The 22,985-nt window shown below is 48.9% G+C and overlaps 1 protein-coding gene across 1 annotated transcript in view; it reads right to left on the minus strand.

Moving 5' to 3' along the window:
- Positions 1-8,715: 8,715 nt before the first annotated feature.
- MYH13 (myosin heavy chain 13) overlaps positions 8,716-22,985 on the minus strand; it is a 47,486-nt gene continuing 33,216 nt past the window's right edge. The window contains exons 25-38 of the mRNA XM_070357313.1: positions 21,786-22,175; positions 20,890-21,016; positions 20,685-20,803; positions 18,465-18,661; positions 17,914-18,097; positions 17,368-17,533; positions 16,546-16,670; positions 15,450-15,758; positions 15,165-15,368; positions 13,042-13,167; positions 12,616-12,786; positions 10,517-10,621; positions 10,324-10,419; positions 8,716-8,883 (exon numbers count right to left, since the gene is read on the minus strand). Coding sequence (XP_070213414.1) covers positions 8,716-8,883; positions 10,324-10,419; positions 10,517-10,621; positions 12,616-12,786; positions 13,042-13,167; positions 15,165-15,368; positions 15,450-15,758; positions 16,546-16,670; positions 17,368-17,533; positions 17,914-18,097; positions 18,465-18,661; positions 20,685-20,803; positions 20,890-21,016; positions 21,786-22,175 — 2,487 coding nt within the window. The remainder of the gene's footprint in view (positions 8,884-10,323; positions 10,420-10,516; positions 10,622-12,615; positions 12,787-13,041; positions 13,168-15,164; positions 15,369-15,449; positions 15,759-16,545; positions 16,671-17,367; positions 17,534-17,913; positions 18,098-18,464; positions 18,662-20,684; positions 20,804-20,889; positions 21,017-21,785; positions 22,176-22,985) is intronic.

The raw sequence follows: 22,985 nt of genomic DNA on the forward strand, positions 1-22,985 counted from the left end.
TTAATATCTGCATCTTGATGGACTCAAATGTTGTTTGTGCTGTTCTCTCTTACAAGATACATAACCCTCCGAGTAATCCTAGACTATCATGGTAATTGCAAGCTCGAGCCCTGCCATTCACTAGCTGTGTGACATTAAGCAAATTCTTAACCTCTCTGAACCACACTTGTAAAATGAGGAGAAAATAGGAGCCTACAATAGAGAAGTTTTGTGAATATTAAATGAGATGATGCATGTTAAGTTCTTAAAACAGCAGCTAGCACATGAAGAGTGCTCTGTTAACATCAGCTGCTGTTATAACTATGACCCAACGTATTCAGATAGCCCTCAATTACTAAGCATTTTAGGTTATTTGTGATTGTTTAATTTTAAAAATAGTCATGTAAAAAGATTTTGAAAAATTCATTTATTTTATTTTTGGCTGGGCTGGGTCTTTGTTGCTGTGCGGGCTTTTTTCTCCAGTTGTGAGTGGGGGCTGCTCTCTAGTGTGTGGGCTGCTCGCTGTGGTGGCTTCTCTTGTTGCAGAGCACGGGCTGTAGGGTGTGCGGGCTTCAGTAGTTGCGGTTCCTGGGCTCTAGAGCGCAGGCTGTGGCATGTGGGCTTAGTTGCTCTGTGGCATGTGGGATCTTTCTGGATCAGGGTTCAAACCCATGGTTCCTGCATTGGCAGGTGGATTCTTCATCACTGAACCACCAGGGAAGGCCTGCAATTTTTTTTTTTTTGAGGTATAATGAAAATTAATTTAATAAAGCTTTTATCAGAGAAGACCATAAAAGAACACACGTAATAAAGACAACAAGAGGATTCTGACAAGCCCTGCAAGTATTTTATTGTTATGAAAATGCTGTTATGAACATTGATCCATTCTGGCAACCTCTGTGGACTGCCTCACCTGCCCTGGAGGATTCTAAGATGATGAAGAGGGTGCTGGCTCTTGAAGAGGTGGCAGTTTAGTGATGGAGAGAAACAGGAAGTGGGTGATTATGAAAACCCAAGGGCCCCAGAGAGGAATGGGTGAGGGCCGTGAGGCGGGCGAACGTTGGGAGGCGCTCAGGGGAGCGGTTGGGGTCTGAGATGAACTTGTAATTCCTCAGAGGGAAAGGCACTTGTAAGTCTTATTATTTATTACCCTAATTTACTCCCAGAGCTTATAACAGCTCCCAGTATGTGAGAGTCCCTCCATCCGTCTGTCCAAGGCTGGCTGGAAGCCTCGTCTGCTTGCTCTCTAGAAGGAGTCACACCCCAGCAGGGCTACCAGCCTGGTCCAGATCCCTACCAGGTCCTGATCGGGGTCCAGATGTTTTGTCTGGCCCCACCCGGACCTCTCCCTCCTGACTCATGGGACAGGAAGCCCCTAGCTGCAGGGCAGTACCTCGGAGCTAAAGTCTCTTCCTCCTCCCAATGGTGGTGAGAGAGAGGCCCACGGTGGAATTCAGGTCACTGGCGGGGGAGGAAATGATGTGATGTTATGAGAAGTTACACTCTAAGCAGGAGTGTTGAAGGACGAGGGATGTCTGCTGGGTCTGTGTGCCGGCTGGGTCCAAGAGAGATCTCCTGTTTAGACTCTGAGGCGGCTGGCCATGGTGCCTCTTTCGTGGGGACAAGCAAAGAAGAAAGGGAAATGCCAACCGGCATTCCAGAAGCCCACTTTGTGCCAGGGGGTTGACTGCCGTGTATGAATTTGTCCTCACAGTGACTGTGTGGGAAGGCAGTTCAATTCCCAAACCGAAAATCAGACTCAGCAAAGCCCCACGGTCCCTGGCTTGTGAGCCCTGGTCATGAGCAGCAAATTGAGGTGATCTATACTGCTTCTTCTGGGAGTAGGAACTTGACCTCGTAGGAGGAATAGGAAACATCCCTCTTGACTTTGGATTTGGGTGTGGCTGGACCATCATGACTTAGAACTGACCAGTCAAAACCCTCCGTCCTCCTGCCATCTCCTGACATCAGGCCTGACCATCCAGGCCAATGAGAACCAGCTCTTCAGCTTTTTAAAAAAATTATTTGTTTATTTGTTTTTATTTTTATTTTCGGGCTGTGCTGTGTCTTCGTTACTGTGCTGGCTTTCTCTAGTTGCAGTGAGCGGGCGCTGTTCTCTAGTTGCGGGGCATTGGCTTCTCATTGCGGTGGCTTCTCTTGTCGTGGAGCACAGGCTCTAGGGCAGAAGGGCTTCAGTAGCTGTGGCATGTGGGCTCACTGGTTTCAGCTCCCGGGCTGTAGAGCTCAGGCTCAGTGGCTGTGGCACATGGGTTTAGTTGCACCGAGGCATGTCGGATCTTCTGGAGCAGGGATCGAACCCGTGGCTCTTGCATTGATAGGCAGATTCTTTACCACTGAGCAACCAGGGAAGCCCAACCCTTCGGCTTTTGCAGGAACTCCTGGAAAAAAAGATGCTCCTAGGCCACTAGCATAAGATGGGAAGATACAGGATACAAGCTTGGCCATGTTGTAATCACAAAGGAGCAGGCTTCTGGGGAATAAAGTTAATTTTGAGGAAAGCAGAATGGACAGATGGAAAGAAAAGAGAAAAATAAGAAACTGTCTGAAATCCTAGATCCAATGACACATCTGTGGACCCAGTCAGCCTGAAGATTGACTACCCTCGAAATGTTCATTTAGGTGAACCAGTAAATCTTCCTTCTTGCCTAGACATTGCAGCTGACTCTCTGTCACAGATGAATGAGTTCCTACGCCCAGGAGATAGCTGTGGAATTGGGACTAGGATGGCCTGACCCGCATTTCCTTCCTGCCTTCCCCACCTGCCCATACTCTGAAGGAGGAAATCCTTGGCTCTGAGAAGCCCTCTCAATCTGCTGCCTTGAATCAGCTGGCCTGGTAGGACTGGTGGAAACTGGGGGTTGGCTTGGCCTACCCAGTACGTCCTCCAGTATCTTTATATACAAATTCCAGGTTTGTCTTTATTGGGTTCATTGGTTCTACGTAGTGGTATGCTGGTAACTGTTTAACAAGCAAAGAGATAAAAAGCCCTGCACTAAAGTGTTTGCCAGTTTCTGTGGTGTAAATATTTCCACCTCGGCCAGGTTCAGCATCCCCCATGACATTCCTAAATGTGGAGACAGAAAGAGATGTAAGTAGCAAACCACTGGAGAGTATGTCCATCACACAGATTTATTAGTTGTAAATCACAGATCGTTATAAATGCAATAGATTAGTTATGTTGTTGTTCAGGCACTAAGTCGTGTCCAACTCTTTGCAACCTCATGGACTGCACCACACCAGGCTTCCCTGTCCTTCACTATCTCCTGGAGTTTGCTCATATTCATGCCCATTGAGTCAGTGATGGGCATCTCATCCTCTGCCATCCTCTCCTCCTTCAATATTTTGCAGTTTTATGTATTGATTTTTAATTTCTTTTTTTTTTTTGGCTACACTGAGCTTCATGCAGGATCTTCGTTCCCTTACTGGGGATTGAACTCACACCTCCTACATTGGAAGCATAGAGTCATAACCACTGGACTGCCAGGGAAGTCCCCATATTGATTTTTTATTACCTTTTTAAAAAAATATACAGATACTCCTGGACTTTTGATGGTTCGATTCACAATTTTTCAACTTTAGAAAAGCAATATGCATTTAGTAGAAACTGTGCTTTGAGTTTTACATTTGGATCTTTTCCCTGGCCTAGAGATATGCAGTCTGATCCTCTGTTGACGCTGGGCAGGGCAGCCAGCCACAGCTCCCGTCAGCAATGCAGTCATGAGGGGAAACAACTGATATACTTACAGCCTTTCCGCACCCAGACAGTCATTCTGTTTTTCACTTTCAGTAGCGTATTCAATACCTCACATGAGATAGCCAACACTTTACTCTCAAATGGGCTCAGTGTTCGATGATTTTGCCTAGCTGTAGACAAATGTAAGTGTTCTGAGCACATTCAAGGTAGGCTGAACTAAATGATAATGGTTTGGTAGGTTTGATGTATCAAATGCATTTCCAAATAAATGGTATTTTCAATTTACGATGAAAGTCGAGGAAGAGCTGTAATTTATCTCATTGTAAAATTATAAAATTTGAATTTAATAGTAAGTAAATTATAAAATTTAACTCTTAAGAACTGGCTCACAAAATTCCTAAAAGTTTCATAACTGGCTCTTGTGAGCTGGTACGAGCTGTTTCCAGGATACCACTGATGCCACTTAGATCTCAGCAGGAAATGACTGCGTCTTCCTGGGTTCAAGAGCTATTGGTGTGAGCCCAGGTTTAAATGAAAACAGGGACCTGGATGAGATCCTAAAAGCTTGATCTGGCAGGAGGCCTGTGCCAGAGTTGAAGCATGCAATGGAACTGAATGGGTCATTAGCAATCAGAATGGGATTTATGACCTGGAGATGTACACATGGTGCAGCGAAGCAGCCGTGCTTTGTGGGGTCAGCTGACCCCACTGCATAGGAGGGCCGTGGAGCAGGGAAATAGATGTGCAGGGCAGGGTGTGTACCAGCTGGGCTCCGGCTGGAAGCAGATGCCACACCCAGGTCAGCACAACGTGTCGGGTGTTTGAGGAAGAGACTCTGCACAGAGATGTAGGCAGGTTCAGGGAGGCCACGGGAATAAGGCAGAGCTCCAAGTTCAAACAGGGTGAGGGGACTGGTCAGTGGAGATGATGACAGAGCAGGCTGGGGAGTGGGAGGATGCAGGGAATAAATGCCCTCTTCTTCCTCTTCCCTCTGCTTTTCTATCTCAGCTCCCTGTTGGCTGGACCCACCCAAAGTCCAGAGGGCAAGGAAAAGCATTGTTTCTTCGACCTCTTTTGGGACAAGTGAAAAGTGGGAGGGGTCTGAAGGGTCAGATGGCAAAGGTCTTGACCTGAGTATCTCATTATGGACCTGGGTATTCCCTTTGTCTGGAGCCTAGGAGAAGGGCCAACAGACTTACATTTGGAACCTCCACAGGCCACCTTCATCTCAGAGACACCCAGGGTCTGGTCACCCACCCTGTTAGGAGCAGGAGGCTGTTTGTGGAGGCCCACTGCCTTCTACTCTGGGGACCAACCCTTCTTTTCCAGTCTGGCAGTGATTTCTGGGACAAGGGGAGTGAGGTCTGGGAGAAGACCCTTGGCCATGGTCTCACCCTCTGCTGCCAGGGCCATCACCGGGGCCTACTCACAGCCCGGCCAGTCCCAGGCCTCCATCTCAGATTCTGCAGGGTCCTCTTCTGAGGACACTCACTTAGGGGGAGCCCTGGTCTGGGAGCCCTGAGAGTTGGGTGTTTGGCTCTGACACTTCATCCTGTGGGGGTCACCAGATCCCATCACGAATCTGAATTTTCTCATCTGCAAAACCGGGGGCCTGGATGGGATGATCCTGTTTCCCAAGGACACCTCTGACTCTGAATGTCTATTGTCAAGACTCGAGGGGTAAGACCTCTGGGTCATCTGCATTATGAAAAGCCTGTCTTCCCACCGCCAGGAGGTGGCAGCAAAGCTCTGTTTTGAAGAGGCCTGTAGGTCAGGGTAGGCTCTGTTGTCCAAGGCCCCCAGAACTTGAAGCCCAGGTTTGGTGGCTAGGTTTCAAACTAATAACAGCAGCAGCAGCAGCCAACAGTATCATTATTATTATCATTCTTGTTAGTAAAACATCTCCAATTTGGATAGTTACTAGGAAAATCTCTTACACGCATCAGGTATGAATCTTTCAACAGTTCTGTCCTGACGTAGGAAATTCCAGGACTACCTGCTCCACGTTGAGGCTCAGAGACACTCCCTGACTTTCCCAAGGCCTTCTGAAAAGTGTGACGTGCTAGAGATCTGGGGGACCAGGGTGGGGTGAATGCAGAGATGCTAGGCAGCTCTAAGTGAACTGGGGAGTGTTGGAGCAGATGGAATTCATATCTGCTTTTTTTTGGAATGTCAGAAAGAAGTGATTCCACAGGAAATTTTTTTGATGCCCCTCAAGTGCATGGTATATTAGCTCCTTAAACGAGAGGAATCCCCATGGAGACACAGCCCAATCCCAGCCCCCTCTGAACCCCCGTCTGACATTCCACCTGCACTCTGAGGTCACATGTCACCCCTGCCCACTGTGATGACACATTACCAGAGTACAAACTATGTGTCTGGCTCCAGACCAAGGGCATGTCTTGCATATTCTTAGTTACTTCTCAGAATAGCCCTCTAATGCACATCATTACATCCCATTTTACACGTGAGGCAGCAAAGGCTCAAAGTCATGAAGTAACTTGTTCCAAATCGCACAGCTGCGAGTGGTAGGGTGGGACTGGGACCCAGAAGGTCAGCCCAGGGCTCTCCCCACATGCGCAGGGAAAGGCCACCGGGGAGACTCTGCTGTACCGTGAGTCTGAAGGGCTTCCAGCTCAGCTCCTTCTCAGCGTCAGAAAAGCCACAGCCCGTCTGCTAGAAAACGGGGGTGTTAATACCTGCCTGACCTCCCGACAGATCGTTGGGAGACCCTTGTGGAAAAGACGAAAACGGGGCACGTGGATCCTCAGCATCTTATAGAATGGTTCTGCGTAGCTGAAACTGTATTATCATTCTAATCGGGAGGGTGGGGCAGTGGCGTGGCAGGAGTGTAGGGCTAGGATCTGGTGTCTGGGGACTTTGAGAATGACCTTGGTTTCCTTGTGTATGAAATTGAGAAGATTGAAGGAGATCATTTTTTAATGGACCTTTTCAGTCTTTAAGTTTAGGCATTATGGTGCCAAGGATGGTGATGATAGCGATGATGATGGTGATGGTGATTGTGGGAGGGTGATGGTGGTGATGGTGATTGTGGGAGGGTGATGGTGGTGATGATGATGGTGGGAGGGTGATGGTGGTGATGATGATGCTGGGAGGGTGATGGTGATGATGGTGATGATATCGAGGATGGCGATGATGATGGTGGGGATGGTGAAGGTGAAGATGGTGAGGATGGTGAGGATGATGGTGATGGTGGGGATGGTGAGGACGGTGACGGTGATGGTGGGGATGGTGATGTCAGACATCTGAGGTCACCTGACCTCAGAATCTTTTCCTGCCACCACCGCTGCTGCCAATCCCTGTGTCAGCGGCACGAGGGGTGAGCTGGTGATGAGATGCAAAGAGGGATCTAGAGGCCAGAGAGAAGGGACTGTCTAAGATGTCAGAGGAGAGTGCATTGTAGTGCCTGGTACATAGTAAGCCAGAAACTCTGCACCCCTTGCCATCACCCCAACTCTCCATCTGTCCCAGAGAAGCAATGATTTTTATTGTTATCTCTGCCTTACAGAATAAGGAAAGTGAGGCCCAGGGAATTGGTCTTAAGTTGCTCAAGGCCACACAGTTGGTATGTGATAATATTGGGATTCCATCCAGGTTTGATGGAACCCAAAGTCCATGCCCCTGACCACACGACTCAGTCTGACCATTGAGGCAACTCAGGTTCAGAGAGTGTACATGGCCAAGCCAGGCCACACAGCTATTGCTACTAAGTGCTCCGTCTGAGGCTCAGATTTAGTCTTGGCTCCTGATCCTGTCCTTGTTCATGCTGCTGCATTTCTATCCTTTCAGGGCAAGAAACCCAACTTAATCAGAGTCAGGGGGCTCTGGGAGTGACCATAAGACTAGCCACACTCTTCATCCTTGGCCAGAGCACCGTGGACAGGATCTGTGCACATGGAGGAAAATGGGAAGGAGGAACAAGCAGAGCTTGCAGACCAGCTTATGGGCAGTCCTTCCCGAAGGAACTGTCCTAGGAATGAATCCTGTGTTCAGGAGCACCTGCTACCTCTGAAGATGTTCTGGGAGCTGTGGGTGGTGTGAGAGGAGTGGAGACACCGCCCCAGGAGAGACGGGATGGAAGAGCAGAGGTGCTTGGGGGAAAGAGCCCTGAGGTCTTGGGGGGAGGTGTCTAGCCTGGGGGCTCTGGGATCTTGGGGGTCTGGGCTCCTCCAATCTGGATAACTACAGAGTGCTTAATCCATCTGGGTCCAGTGTCCCTGTCTGTAAATTCGGGGGAACTGAGCTGGAAAAAATAATGAATTCCTAGTAGAGAATGGCCCACAGGTATCTGAAAGTTATTTTTAACTGCTAGGGAGCCGGTGGTCTATCTTGCAGCGAGTTGATTTTCCTTCTTTCCTACTCAGGGCCAGGAGGGTCCACTTTCACATCTCTTTCTTTATGGTTTATACAATAGACCTGGCAAGAATCTGAGAACCACCCCACGGAGGAAGAACGGACAGTGATAATAAACATAGCGGAGCCAGAGATCTGAGTTGCCAGGAGAATTTATTTCTCAGGACACCATCCCTCTGCTCTCCCAAGGTGTCCCATGGCAACAGGCATTGGGAGGGGCTCATTCTTCCATCTTCTGGGGAGAAAAAAAAGAATCGTACACAGGAAATGAGTCAGGAAATGAGTCAAAGCAAAGGTGAGGCTGGGCCTCGTGTTCAAGTGGGGTAACTGGGGAGGCTGGAGTCTCAGGAAAACATTAAGACGTGGCTTTGTCTCCCTTTGTACATTGTAAAAGCAAACCAGTCGAGCCCCTGGAGATGGGGCGAATCCCCCCAAAAGCAGGGGCTCCTTGGGCACTGCCTTTTGCAACAGGGAGGGAGGGGCAGGGATAGTAGGGCATCTGGCTCCCGGCCCCTCACTGCTCCTGTGAGCCTGGAACCCCCGGGGACCTGGCTAAAGCAGTACCTCAGTGAAGGCACAGCTGGCAGCCAGGGAGGGACACTGACAAGCACCCTCTGAGCTCTGCGGCTGCTGCCTGGTCCTGAGTCTCAGGGTGTTTGGAGTGGGGAGTCTGCTCTCACCTGGGCTCCCACATCTCGGCTCTTGGCCCGCAGCTTGTTGACCTGGGATTCAGCGATGTCGGCGCGTTCCTCGGCCTCCTCCAGTTCATGCTGGACCCTCCGGCACCTGGACAGCTGTGTGTTGGCTTGCTCCTCCTGAAGGGAAGGCCGAAGGGGCAGGAGGCTGAGGAAGCCCCTCCCTCTGGCTCTGAGGCCCTGGGTCCCTGACGGCCTCTGTGGGAACGGGGGTGCCAGGAGAGCTTGGGCCCCAATTCCCTGAGGTCAGAGGAGGGAGAGCTGAGCTCTCCAGCAGTGAGGATGATGCCCGTAGCTCCTGACCATGTGCACCGCGCAGTCACCTGGAGGTCCGCTGCCCACAGGATAGGGCTTCCTGGGCTTCCCCAGTGGATCACATGATAAAGAATCTGCCTGCAATGCAGGAGACCCAGGCTCAATCCCTGGGTGGGGAAGATCCCCTGGAGGAGGGAATGGCAATCCACTCCAGTATTGTTGCCTGGAGCATCCCATGGACAGAGGAGTGGGCTACAGTCCATGGGGTTGCAAAGAGTCGGGCATGACTGAGTGATTAACATGTCACTTTTCCCCTAGGATGCTTGCCTGTTCCCCTGTGCCCCTCCTCTGTACCATCCCTACCCCTCAGAGCTCTTTAGACGAGACTAAGTCTCCCAAGGCACATAGAGGTGTCAAGAGACTCACGGTCCATGCCCCCTTGCCCTGTGCCCGCCCCTGCCCTGTGCCTGCTCCCAGTGCTGGCTTCCCATGGCCAGGCTGGGTCTGGCTGAGGACCATCCAAGGGTTTCTGATGAAAGTGGCCTGCTGGGCCCTGGCCAGCTCTGCTGCAGCGGTGCTAATCCTCCTCCCATTTAACCAGTCCAGACCGGCTTCCCAGAGGTCAGGACGGAAGCCCCAGCCTCTTGAGCAGAGAAGACAAAGGGCAGGGAGAGAAGCCTCATCTTCCATCATTTATCTGGAGCAGACGCCCCCAGATTTTGTCTCTCAGGGTGCAAGTCCTGTGAGATGCTCTGTTTACTAAAAAGAGATGCCATGTTCCATCAAGGGTGAGAAATGCTACAACTCAGAACACCTCTTCCACTATGAGGTCCATCCCGCGTCATCTGCAAAATCTGAGAAACCCTTGAAGTAAAGCAACCCTCCAACTTTGTGGAACCCAGAGTTTCCTAAAGGATTTCTCATCTATCAAAGAGAAAGACCCCACCCCTCTCCTCCCCGCCACCCCAGCTTCCTGCTATTAAAGTCCTTCAGACCTTGAGTCCCCAGAAGGTATTTGGGAAGTGCTCATTTCAGCCCAAACCATTTCCTCCCTGTTGGTTCCACTGTTTGCTCAAGGGTAGATCTGAAAGCATGAACTGGGGAGTGGGAGTTAGGGAGGCTGAGGAAGGATGGAGGTGGTGGGGGCCAGGGCCAGGGGTAGGATGGGATGACATGAATTAAGACCAGGTATTTGAGGTCAGCTCACAGGGGCAGGGAGTTCTGAGTGAGTCAGGGGCAGTGCTGTGAGTCAGGGTGGGTGGGATAAAGACTACCCTATGAGACTGGGATGGACCCCATACTCACAGCCTCCTCTGCCTGCCTCTTGTAAGCCTTCACTTTGGCCTGCAGCTTGTCCACCAAGTCTTGGAGCCTGAGGATATTCTTGCGGTCCTCCTCTGCCTGCAAACACAAGGTCCATGCCAGACCCATTCTCTGCTGCTTCTGCAGGTGGGATCCATAGGATGCCTGCTGGGGTTTCAGGAGAGTCACTGCCTACCTGGTAAGTCATCTCCTTGACCTTTCGCTCGTATCTGTGGGCGCCCTTCAGAGCCTCAGCCCCCCTCTTCTGCTCAGCATCCAGCTCGCTTTCTAACTCCCGTACCTGCACCCAGAAGAGAGCACAGGGGTCAGGCCACATCTCCCAGGCTTTTCTCACCACTTGTGTGCTGGTTGTTTTTAGGGTGAACTTAAGATCCTTCTGCTTTATTGACTAAGCCAAAGCCTTTGATTGTGTGGATCACAATAAACTGTGGAAAATTCTGAAAGAGATGGGAATACCAGACCACCTGATCTGCCTCTTGAGAAACCTATATGCAGGTCAGGAAGCAACAGTTAGAACTGGACATGGAACAACAGACTGGTTCCAAATAGGAAAAGGAGTACATCAAGGCTGTATATTGTCACCCTGCTTATTTAACTTATATGCAGAATATATCATGAGAAACGCTGGGCTGGAAGAAGCACAAGCTGGAATCAAGATTGCCGGGAGAAATATCAATAACCTCAGATATGCAGATGACACCACCCTTATGGCAGAAAGTGAAGAGGAACTCAAAAGCCTCTTGCTGAAACTGAAAGAGGAGAGTAGAAAAGTTGGCTTAAAGCTCAACATTCAGAAAACTAAGATCATGGCATCTGGTCCCATCACTTCATGGGAAATAGATGGGGAAACAGTGGAAACAGTGGCTGACTTTATTTTTGGGGCTCCAAAAATCACTGCTGATGGTGATTGCAGCCATGAAATTAAAAGACGCTTATTTCTTGGAAGAAAAGTTATGACCAACCTATACAGCATATTAAAAAGCAGAGACGTTACTTTGCCAACAAAGGTCCGTCTAGTCAAGGCTATGGTTTTTCCAGTAGTCATGTATGGATGTGAGAGTTGGACTGTGAAGAAAGCTGAGCGCTGAAGAATTGATGATTTTGAACTACGGTGTTAAAAAATGGCTACATTTAAAGTGTACAAGTGTGGTGACCACATCTTTGGGAGGCTGGCATCAAGAATGCGTTTGGGTCTTTCCTGTGGGAGAAGTGGTTTTCTTCTCTTCGCCACCTCTTCATCCTGTCTGCCTCTTTCATGTCCCTTCTCTCGGGGACAACAGAGACAGTTTCACATCCTTCTCCAAGGCCTCCTCCAAACTGCCAACAGGTAATGCAGCCCGGTTTAAAAAGCAAATAAAATGAACCATCCCAGGTCGAAAGGGAAAAGCAAAGGGTACAGGAAACGAAGGGAATCATCAGGAAAGAAACTGAAAACTACAAAATATGCTCCCAGATCAAGACAAAGCAATCCTGTTCTGCGTATGGATTGCAAGTTGCTGGAGAGTTAGCCTGGGGGAAGCGCCAATCGCCCTGCATTTTGGATGGAGTGAGAAAGACACCAGAATCGCAAGTTGTATTTTGACAGTAGGAAATCGACATTAGGAAAGCCAGGAAGGGAATGAGACCTGGGACTGGAAGCCAAAGTGGCAGATTTTACGTAGGATGGGCTGTTGTTTATAAAAGTGCTTATTGTTGTTTAGTCACCAAATCATGTCCAACTCTTTCGACCCCATGGACTGTAGCCCGCCAGGCTCCTCTGTCCATGGGATTCTCCAGGCAGGAATACTGGAGTGGGTTGCCATTTCCTTCTCCAGGGGATCTTCCCAACCCAGGGATCTAACCTGAGTGTCCTGCACTGGCAGGTGGATTCTTTACCACTGAGCAACCAGAGAAGCCCCTTATCAAAGTGCAGCTTGATGAATTACACCCAAATGTATGATCTTATGACTGCAAAGTATGTTTCCCCCATCCCAGTTAATATCGATCTGAATCTAAATAAAGATAGACCATGAACATGTGGTATGTCGTTGCACTGCAGGTATTGAGGGATACCCTTTCTGAAGTGGGTCTGTATATGTCTTGGGGTGTAGGGCAGAGAGGAAGGAGGGGGAGGGACATCTGGCTCACAGGGAATTTCACATGTGGCCCTCAAACGGCACTTGCAATCGACTCAGTGCCCACTTCCCCACCACCTAAGTTTTGGGACTGTGGTTCTGCCAGAGGCAGCTGAACCTCTGTCACTCTGGGAATGAGAGTCCCCTCTGGCCCCCCTACCCGATTCTCCAGCTTCTGGATCTGCTTCTTCCCGCCCTTCAGGGCCAGCTGCTCAGCCTCGTCCAGGCGGTGCTGCAGGTCCTTCACCATCTGCTCCAGGTTCTTCTTCATCCGCTCCAGGTGGGCGCTGGTGTCCTGCTCCTTCTTCAGCTCCTCGGCCATCATGGCCGCCTGTGGTTCACAGGAAATGTCTGTGGGCCACCCACCCTCCTCCCCGGGCACATGGAGGATGCTGCGAGGCTGGTCCTCCCTCCCTCAGCTCCCCTCCCACTCTGCCTCTGCTGAGCCTCCCGTCTCCATCTCTCCAGGAAGCCACCACTGACTGACTGCAGGGCTGAGGAGAGGAGACCCACTCGCCAGGCCCTGGCTTAGAAGCCCCTTTCTTATCTCCAGACAGTGTCTCTGAGAGGAAAGAATGGAGCTCACGTCTGTGATGGCTTTCTTGGCCTTCTCCTCCGCATTTTTGGACTCCTGGATAGAGTTCTCCACCTCTGCCTGGCATTGGGCTATGTCAGCTTCCAGTTTTTTCTTGGTATTTATCAGGCTCGTGTTCTACAAGAAAAATTAGATACCAGAGGTTCAGGCTGCGTATGGACACTTACAGTGATTGGAAGGGAGAGAGTTGGGTGGGGAAGGAAGTCTAATGTTGAGGACGTTCTGGTTCTTATTTTTCACGTGAAAAATATTAAAAAAGACTCATTATTGATCAGACAGAAAGTCCCAAATCAGATTCAAGAATTGTAGGTAAAATAACAATAAACAATTAAGGTAGGTTTTCAAATATTTGAGGAAGGATAGATTATTTAATTAATGCTGTTGGAACAAGGAAATGGTTGATTTCACTATATGAAATGAAAAATAATTCTGATTATCCAAACATTATCCATAGGGTTGTAAATGTGATGACAAATGAGAAAGCATTTGCAATGTGCACTGCTAAAAAAATATCTCCTTCCTTAATATGTAAATAAGATAAACCATTAAGAAAAAAGGGCAAAAATACAAATAGCTAAGACACACCAGACGAAATACAAATAACCAACAAATATGACAAAATGTTCTACCTCATTAGTAATCAAAGAAATATGAAATTTTAAAGTGAGGCATTTTCAAGCATAAATATTAGTGAAGATTAAAACAAATAATTGCTAAGCACTCTCACATATTTTCCCAATAGGAATAAAAATTGGGACAACTTTGTTAAAGAGCAATTTATAGCATATAAATGCTTTTACTGTTTTGACCATGAAATTGGGCTTCCAGGGGTTTATTTACTTCTAGGAATATTAAGGAAATAGTAATCATGGATGTACATGAAGAAGTTTGTCATAGCAATCTTCTAATCATAAAAACTTTTATTGGGAACAATCTAAAAATACCAAATCATAGAAGACTGATTATATAAAAGTGTCGTAATACACAACTAAAATGGACTACTTTTCTGCCATTAAAAAGACTGTATCAAGGAAAATTATTTTAAAATATAGAAATGTGCTTATGACATTGTTAAACGAAAAAAAAAATCACAAAAAGACTGATGACATTTACTAAAAAAATCATATTTATGTATAGAAACAAGAGTCTAGAATAAAAGATCCCCAAATGCTAACGATATGGTTGGTATTTTTCTGTGTTTTGGCTTGTATTCTCTAGTTTTTAAAGCAAGGAATTTTTTTTTTGGAATTCCCTGATGGTCCAATGATTAGGGCTTTGAGCTTGCATTGCAGGAGGCAAGGGTTTGATCCCTGGTTGGGGCTTCCCTGGTGGCTTAACTGGTAAAGAATCTGCCTGCCGTGTGTGAGACCTGGGTTCCATCCCTGGGTTGGTTTAAGATCCCCTGGAGAAGGGAACGGCTACCCACTCCAGTATTCTGGCCTGGAGAATTTCATGGACTGCATAGTCCACTGGGTGGCAAAGAGTTGGACACAACGGAGTGACTTTCACTTTCACTTTCTTGGGGAACTAAGAACCCACATGCCATGTGGGATGGCCAAAAATAAATAAATAAAACAAGGAATTCTGTAACTTTCTTAAAAAAATTATTTCAAAAGACGACCCTAATTATCTAAGTGTGTGTATGTGTTAGTTGCTCAGTCATGTCCGACTCTTTGTAATCCCATGAACTGTAGCCCACCAGGCTCATCTGTCCATTGATTTCTCCAGGCAAGAATACTGGAGTGGGTTGCCGTTCTTTTCTCCGGGGGATCTTCCTGACCGAGGGATTGAACCCAGGTCTCCCGCATTGCACGCAGATATTTTACTGTCTGAGCCACACGGAAGCCCTAATTATCTAAGCTTGCAGCTTAAATGTTACTGCATCTGTGAAGCCTTCTCCAGCCCCTTAATGCAATAATTCATCCTTCTTTATCTTTGGATAAAAGAAAGCTCAGCCATCTTCCATCTAGAGACAGTGTTATCCCAAGAACTAAGCCTAATGAAAGTTGGTCTTGACCACTAGCCTGGGAGGAGTGGTGGAAACTCCATTCCACAGAGCCTGGATCCCGCCTGACCCCCAGGGTGGACCCTGAGTGCAGCAAGAACGGACTCACCTGGGAGTGAAGAAGCTGCATGCGGTCACTGGCATCCAGCAGCTCCTGCTCTGACAGCTTGCGGGTCCGCTCCGTCTGCTCCAAGGCCACCTTCATCTCCTCCAGCTCCTCCTGCAAGAGGCCGTTCCTGCGCTCCACCATGGCCAGCTGCTCCTTGAGATCCTCGTTGCTCCTCAGGGCATCATCCAGGTGCAGCTCGGAGTCCTTCATAGGGAAGCCAGGGGTGAGACGGGAGCCCAGGGCAGGATGAGGTCCCACCAGGTCCCCCGTGGGCCGCCCACTCACCTTGAGCTGGCCCTGGACTGAGCGCAGGTGTTTCTGGGTCTCAGCCATCTGGCGGTTGGAGTGGCCCAGCTGAATCTCCATCTCGTTGAGGTCTCCCTCCATCTTCTTCTTCAGCCTCAGAGCATCATTCCTGCTCCGGATCTCAGCATCCAGTATGCTCTGCATGGCCTCCGCCGCCCGCTGACTGCTTCTTTTCACCTGCTCGATTTCTTCATCCTTCTCAGTGAGCCTGCGGTCGAGTTCGGATTTCACCTGGTTCAGCTCTAGCTGGACACGCAAGATCTTGCTCTCTTCATGCTCCAAGGAACCCTGATAAAAGCAAAGGAGAGACTGGGAGTGCTGGGGCAGCCACCTTCTGGAACGAGGTTTTTCATCCCCATCCTGATAAAATGGATGCCATTACGCTCGTTTTACAAATGACTAGAACAATGCTCAAAGAGGTCAAACGGTTCGCTCCCAAGTTGTGACTAGTGCTGAAACTAGAGCTGAAACTTTGTTATAAACAAACAGCCTTATGTCTTGAGGACAGAGCATCTCTTTGAATTAGTAAAAATTTGATTACTGTGTCTTTGTTAAAAAAAAATAGTGACCATAAATCAGGAGCCTACCTCATCTCTAAAAAGACAGAGAAAGAGAAATTGCTCTCCTGTTATCCTGAGTCGTGGAAATTTCCCTAGAAACATCTCAACCATCTGTCCTGCACTGGCTACCGTGGATGATTAAATCAGGACATTGCACTCTTTGGGCCACATGGAATTCCCAGTGGCCAAATATGACTGTGCATAGCTCTTTGCTGAAGCTAAGGCATTTGGAGCTGGCTTTCAGGATGTTTGGTGATGGAGTTCTTGCTTTCTGAGATGTTGAGGACATAAAGACAGGTTTATTTATTCAATAGGGAAAATATTATATGATGGACTGGAGGACTTGGAGGAGATGAAGCAGCAGGACACAGCTGCCCTTCCCACCCCCACCGTGGGGTGCAGGCAGCTGAATGTTCTTTCCAGCAAAGCTCCAGTGCCGGAAGGGTGCCCAGGGAGATGGTCTAGTTCCCCTTCCGTGGTGCTCTGTGCTTCTCCATCACATCCCAGGCACTTACCTCCACCTCTTCTAGGGCAGCCTGGAGGTCTGACTTTTCTTGCTCCACCTGCTTCTTGGTCTTCTCCACTTCCTGAAGATTCTTGTTTGTTTCCGCAATCTGCATGGTTAAGTCGGAAATCTCTTCTGCAAAGGACAGGCTTGATTTAGGCTACTTCCACAGGTTCTGTTTGATCGCACAGGATCAAATTTTGGCAGGGAACTGAGGGACTGGCAATTCATTCATGACATTGATACAGGAAAGAACAAATACAGTGTAGCCTTTCGGGGGAGGTGTCGGTAAGACACAGGTGTGTGGCCTCACCTGGAGGGGCAGAGGGAGGAACAGCTGAACACTGTGACCCTGCATCTTCACACAGTCTACAAAATGGTCACGGAGAGGACCAGGGAGGAAATCATGGAGAGTGTGCATAGAATCACAGTCTCGGAAATAGAAGGGGCTCTCGAGGGCATTGGGTCTGGTCTAATTTTGTAGATCAGGAGTCTGAGACCCTAAGGGATTTAGTGTCAGACCCGAGGACACAAAGCCACATAGAGACAGAATTCATGGAAGATCTGTTCTCTAGCAGCGTAGGAGCTTGGCAGCCCAGGAGCCCTCTGCTCTTGAGAACATAGAGGCTTGGCTGCCACTATGCCTTCCATCGGTGGAGTTTGGGTCCTGGGGTCACGGAGTAGATGTGAGGATTTTGTGGGGCAGTGAGAAGGAGGCGGCCGTGGCTAAGTCGGGGAGAGGTGGCTGGAAGAGAAGGGGGGACTGTCGCACTCCTGTGAGTGGGGGGAGAGAGCTGGGGGCTGTCTTACCCCTGCGAGGGGCAGTGCTCACCTTGCAGATTTTTATTCTCCCGTCTCAGTGTCTCTAACTGATCCACCACCTCCTCGTAGGCGTTGCGCATCTTGAAGACTTCAGTACTATGAGATCTGGACTCTTTCTGAGCTGCTTCCAACTCAGCTTGACTCTCATCTAGTTTTTGTTTCCACTCTGAGATGACCTAGGAGGTGACAGAGGGACCCATCAAGAGCCGAGAAGGCCAGGAACTGAGTCATGTTAACAGTGAGTCATGTCAGCGATGCCAAAGTGGGACCCTCCCATCTTTAGAGACCAAAGAAACAGGGGATTCCCCAAACTCAGGGGTTCCAAACTCTGATATCTCTACAGACATCTGCTGTATTCTGAAAGATATGCTGTTCTCAAAGTAATCTGAATTAACTTTGATGGAAAATAAAATTCCTTTCAGAGGGACCATCACAAAATCAAGAGACAGTGCAAAGCCCCAAGTTCTCCACTCCAGACTTGATGCTCTGTGCACCTCCCGCTACCCCGAAGGTGTGTGCATTCACACATCTCTTGCATCGAGTGTTGGGGAAGGACCTTATCGAAGTTCCTCTGCTTCTTGTCCAGGCAGGCACAGGCGGTGTCGGCCCGCTCCAAATCCAGCATCAGATCATCCACCTCTCCCTGGAGCCTCTGCTTGGTTTTCTCCAAGGATGCACACTTGGAGCTCGCAGCCTCTGTGTTTTCCTCTGCTTCCTGGAGCCTCTGGGCCAGTTTTTTCCTAAGAGGATCAGACCTACTGTTGCTGGGAAAGGTGGACTCTTTCAGAAGTAACTGTCAGATAAGGAGGGAATGGAGCCATCTATAAAGGACTGGAATTTGATAAGACCAAGGGCCAGAGTTTGATGATTGGATAGGAGCTAAGTATCACCTGAAGAACCCCAAAATGTTTGGTGGCAAAGCAGTCACCTAGGTGGTGCCAAGGGGACCAGGTGGAATGAATGGACAGGACCCAGGGGGAAGGGCATGGAGACCCGGTCTGTGTGCTTAGGAAAACTTGAAGGCCTAGGGAGGAAGACAGGGCCTGTCACCTGTCTCTCCCTTGTGTCTTAAGGTCGTCTGTCCTAGTGTAACCTGGGAGCCCCTACTTGGCCTCCTCCAGCTCCTCCGTGCGCTGGATGGCGTCCGTCTCGTACTTGGTCCTCCACTGGGCCACCTCGCTGTTGGCCTTGGACAGCGCCCTCTGCAGCTCGGCCTTGCCCTCCTGCTCCTCCTCGTACTGCTCGCGCAGCAGGTCGCAGTCGTGGCGGGCGGACTGCAGGGCGTGGGCCAGGGCGCTCTTGGCCTGCGGAATCGCCGTGGTGGCAAATTGCAAAACCGTTTGGTCATTTTCCAGGGTAAGTAATTTTGTTTCATTCAGTGTTTCCCAACTTGAACCATTCGCTTGCTGCCTTCACAAACTTCGCTGGAGGAGCATAGCTCCTGTTTTACTTCACTTTTTAAAAAGTAGACTATTATATTTAAGTGGAAAACCATTAACACTTGCGGTAAACAGAAGGTAATCGAATAAATGCAATGGAGGTAAGACAGTGTTACCACCTTCTAGCTGAGTAATTTGCGGCTGTGACCCTGTCTCCTAGTCCTACGCTCTTGTGTTTTGGTAAGGAGGATGCACCAGTGTGAGAGAGATGGTATCCAAACTGAGGGGCTTCCCTCCTAGTTCAGGGGTAAAGAACCCGCCTGCCAATGCAGGAGACTTGGGTTTGGTCCCTGAGTCGGGAAGATCCCCTGGAAGAGGAAATGGCAACCCCCTCCAGTATTCTTGCCCGGGAAATCCCGTGGACTACTAACCAGCCTGGCGGGCTCACATGGGGTCACAGAGTAGTCAGACACGACTCAGTGACTAAACAACAACATCCGAATTGAGACCTTTTTCTTATTTAATCAGAATAATTGGAGGAGAATCAGAAAGGGATTGATCTTCTCACTACTTAATTCAGTGTTTCGGAATACTGTGACCATGAAAACCCCAAAAGTGTATTCTGGTGTCATCAGCGGGCTGTGTCCCCACCCGGGAATTCTGACATGAGCTGTGCGGTTTCCACGGCCCTGCCACCACTTCCCAAGCAGAAGGGGGACATGTCGGAGGCCTCCATCACTCACTTCTACCTGGTCGGGAGGAAACTGGTGCTCTCATCATAATGGTCACAGCACACTTTCTGGTTGGCCCAGTGCAGTAACTCATATATTTGCATACTTTCAAAGGCACAAATTGGAGAAGGAAATGGCAACCACTCCAGTATTCTTGCCAGGAGAACCCCATGGACAGTGGAGCCCGATGGATTACAGTCCATGGGGTCTCAGAGAGTAGGACACGATTTAGCAGCTGAACAACAACAACAAAGACACAAATAAACAACAAACTTTTCCCAGAAAGGAAAGCTTAGCTCCTTCTGTATCCTGGCCAAAGGACAGCCCTGCTCCTGGAAGGGGCCTTCTCAGGCTCTGATTCTCTCCACTCCCTCTGTCCCACAAGTCCCCCAGGAACCCCAACCATATACTAGAAAGATGGGAGACAAATACAGCACTTTTCTTGTTTTTTAGGAGAGGCAGATGGAGTTTGCTGGAATTCCAGAAAAGTGCCCTGTAAGTTTTAGCTGGCACATGGCAACCCCAGAACTATATATATGCAGTTTTGGGCACTCTTGGTTTTGTGTTTTAGTTCTCAAACACACATCGACAACATTTACTAAGCGCCCACTGTGTGCACTGTTCTGCTGTGTGCTGTAACTACTGTTAACTACTACAGTGGGGAAAAATCATTCTTGCCCTCTAGGAGTTGACAGATTAGTTGGGGGATGTGAATTATAAATATATTGATATTGACGTCAAGAACATGATGATGGTGTTTGCATTTATGCAAATGTCTCAAGAGCGCCCCCAAACCAACCAGCCTTTTGGAGGAGGGGGTTCTTAAATGTTGGTGTTGTAGCTGGTGATACATAAACAGTGATGGAGGAGAGAGAGGAGGGCATTTCAAGGGGGTGGAATGATTGCTCGGCAGAGTGGGAAGATGCACAGAGGCAGAGATGGCCCAGCTAGTACAGTGGTGGGGGAGGGGAGTTTATCAGCCCCTCCACTGGGGAACAGAGGGGCTCCGAGGATGGAGCACCCTGGTAGAATTTTCTAGCTCTGAAGAAGGAGATCCAATGCCAAGGTTCTGGAACCTCCAAGAACATTTCCTGTCCTACTGCAAGGAAGAGAGGAGCAGCATCAGACTTCATGACACAGCACTGCCCTCAACCAGCTCCATGGCTTCTCAGGTCCTACCTGACTCTACCTTTCTAGACGGAGGCATCCATCCTTACCTTGGTTTCTTCCTCAAGCTGCCTCTTGAGATCCTCCAGCTGCTGGGTGAGGACCTGCTTGCCTTTGGTTAGCTGTGAGATCAGAGCGGCCTTCTCTTCCACTTGGTGGCTTAGCTCCCCTGGCAAACAGATGTGGGCCCACGTCAGGGTTTGGACCACCCTCTTCTGTGGTGCGGTGGGACCCTGGGGCCCTGCCCATCCTCACCATTTTGGGTCTGCAGCCTTGCCTTCTGCATATTCAGGTCATGGATTAACTGTGTCTGTTGGTCATCTTTGGCCTTGATCTCATTAAACTGGTCTTCCACAGTCCGGCACATCCTTTCCACATTACTCTTGAAAAAAAAAAAAAAAGCCAACATGAATGGGAAAAATGGATCCTGGGTTCCCAGTATCAAATCATTTGATAGTTTAGCTTCAAAGTGGGGTTGCCACTTTGAAGAATCTGCCTTGCAGTGGAGGGGATTCGGGTTTGATCCCTGGTCCAGGAACTAAGCTCTTACATGCTGTGGAGGAATTAAACCCTTGTGCTGCAACTAGAGAGTCTGAGCATCACAACAAAAGACTTTGTGTGTCACAGCTAAGACTTGACACAGCCAAATAAATAATAAGCAAATAAAAAAATGGACTTCCCAGGTGGCACTCATAGTAAAGAACCCACCTACAGGAGACGTAAGAGACCTGGGTTCGATGCCTGGGTTGGGAAGATCCCCTGGAGGAGGACATGGCAACCCACTCCAGTATTATTGCCTGGAGAATCCCATGGACAGAGGAGCCTGGCAGACTATAGTCCATAGGGTCACAAGAGTCAGATGCAACTTAAGTGACTTGGCAGGCATGGACACACAAATAAATAAATAAGAAAATGGGAGATGGATTGGAAGCATTTGGGACAGACTGGATGAATGATGAGATCTTGAGTTGTAGCAGATCTTTGGATCAGGGCTCTGGTGACCTGAATGAATTTGGGGAGCCAGGAGCAGATGGAAGTGGAGAGAGTGTTACCGTTCAGAACATGCAGTGAGTTGCAGGCATGGAACTGTACCTGCTCACCCAGCAGGTGGATGCTGCCTCGCCTTTGCAGAGAGCAAAAGCATCAGATACCTTTGACTTGGAGACGGTCTCGATGTTACTGGCCATGTCATCGATCTCCATCTTCAGCTCACTCTTCTCCTTCTCCAGCTTCTGCTTGACCCTCTGCAGGTTGTCGATCTGCTCCCCCAGCTCGGCCACACTGTCCGCGTGCTTCTTCCTCAGTGTGGTCATCGTGGCCTCGTGCTGCAGAGTGGCCTCCTCCAGGTCCCGGCGCAGTTTCTGGAACTCAGCCTCCCGCTTCTTGTTCATCTCGATCTGGACTGAAGTGGCCCCGCTGGCTTCTTCCAGCCGCTCGCTGATCTCCTCCAGTTCCCGGGAGAGGTCCGCGCGCTGCTTCTCAATCTTGCCTCTGAGTGTGTGTTCTGCTTCCACCTCCTCCTCCAGTTCTTCAGTGCGGGCCTGGAAGGGTCACTGGGTCAGGAAGGTCATGGGGGGTTGGGCAACAGCCCTACTTTGGGGAGGACATGGTGGGGAGGATAGTCAAGAATACATTATAACATTAAATCCTTGGAAGAAAACTTGGCCACAATCTAAGTGCCCATCAATAGGGGAATGGTCAGATCAGCCCATGGTCCAGGAGACCACAAAGTAGTAAGATGTCCACTCATGTCTACCATGGACAGCTACACGAAGAGAGCAACTCGTGTAATGATAGTCTCTATATAATATTCTAAGTGTATATATTTTTTGTATGCATATATATATTTGGCCATGCTGCATGGCTTGGATAATCTTAGTTCCCTGACCAGGCATCAAACATGGGCCCATAGCAGTAGAAGCACTGACTTCTAACCACTGGACTGCTAGGGAAGTCCCCATATACATATATATTATGTAGAGGTTTATATATATACATATTTATTTAATATTCTTGTTCCTTTTAGGAAGATCCCTTGGAGGAGGGCATGGCAATCCATTGCAGATCCATTCCAGTATTCTTCCTGGAGAATCCCATGGATATAGGAACCTGGCAGGCTACAGTCTATGCAGTTGCAAAGAGTCGACATGACGGAAGTGACTTAGCATGCTTGCACGCATCTCCTATATATTTTTCTTTGTGTCTGTGTACATAGATCCATGTGTACAAAAGATCCAGAGGATGCAGTGGATTTCCGAGAAGGTGGAAGGACCCTGGACTTAGGAGCGGTGCTTAGAGCACCCTTATCAATAATATTTAGTCTATGGATAATTTTAATTATCTTCAAGAAA

Source organism: Bos mutus, chromosome 19, assembly GCF_027580195.1.
Source record: "Bos mutus isolate GX-2022 chromosome 19, NWIPB_WYAK_1.1, whole genome shotgun sequence".
NCBI lineage: Eukaryota > Metazoa > Chordata > Mammalia > Artiodactyla > Bovidae > Bos > Bos mutus.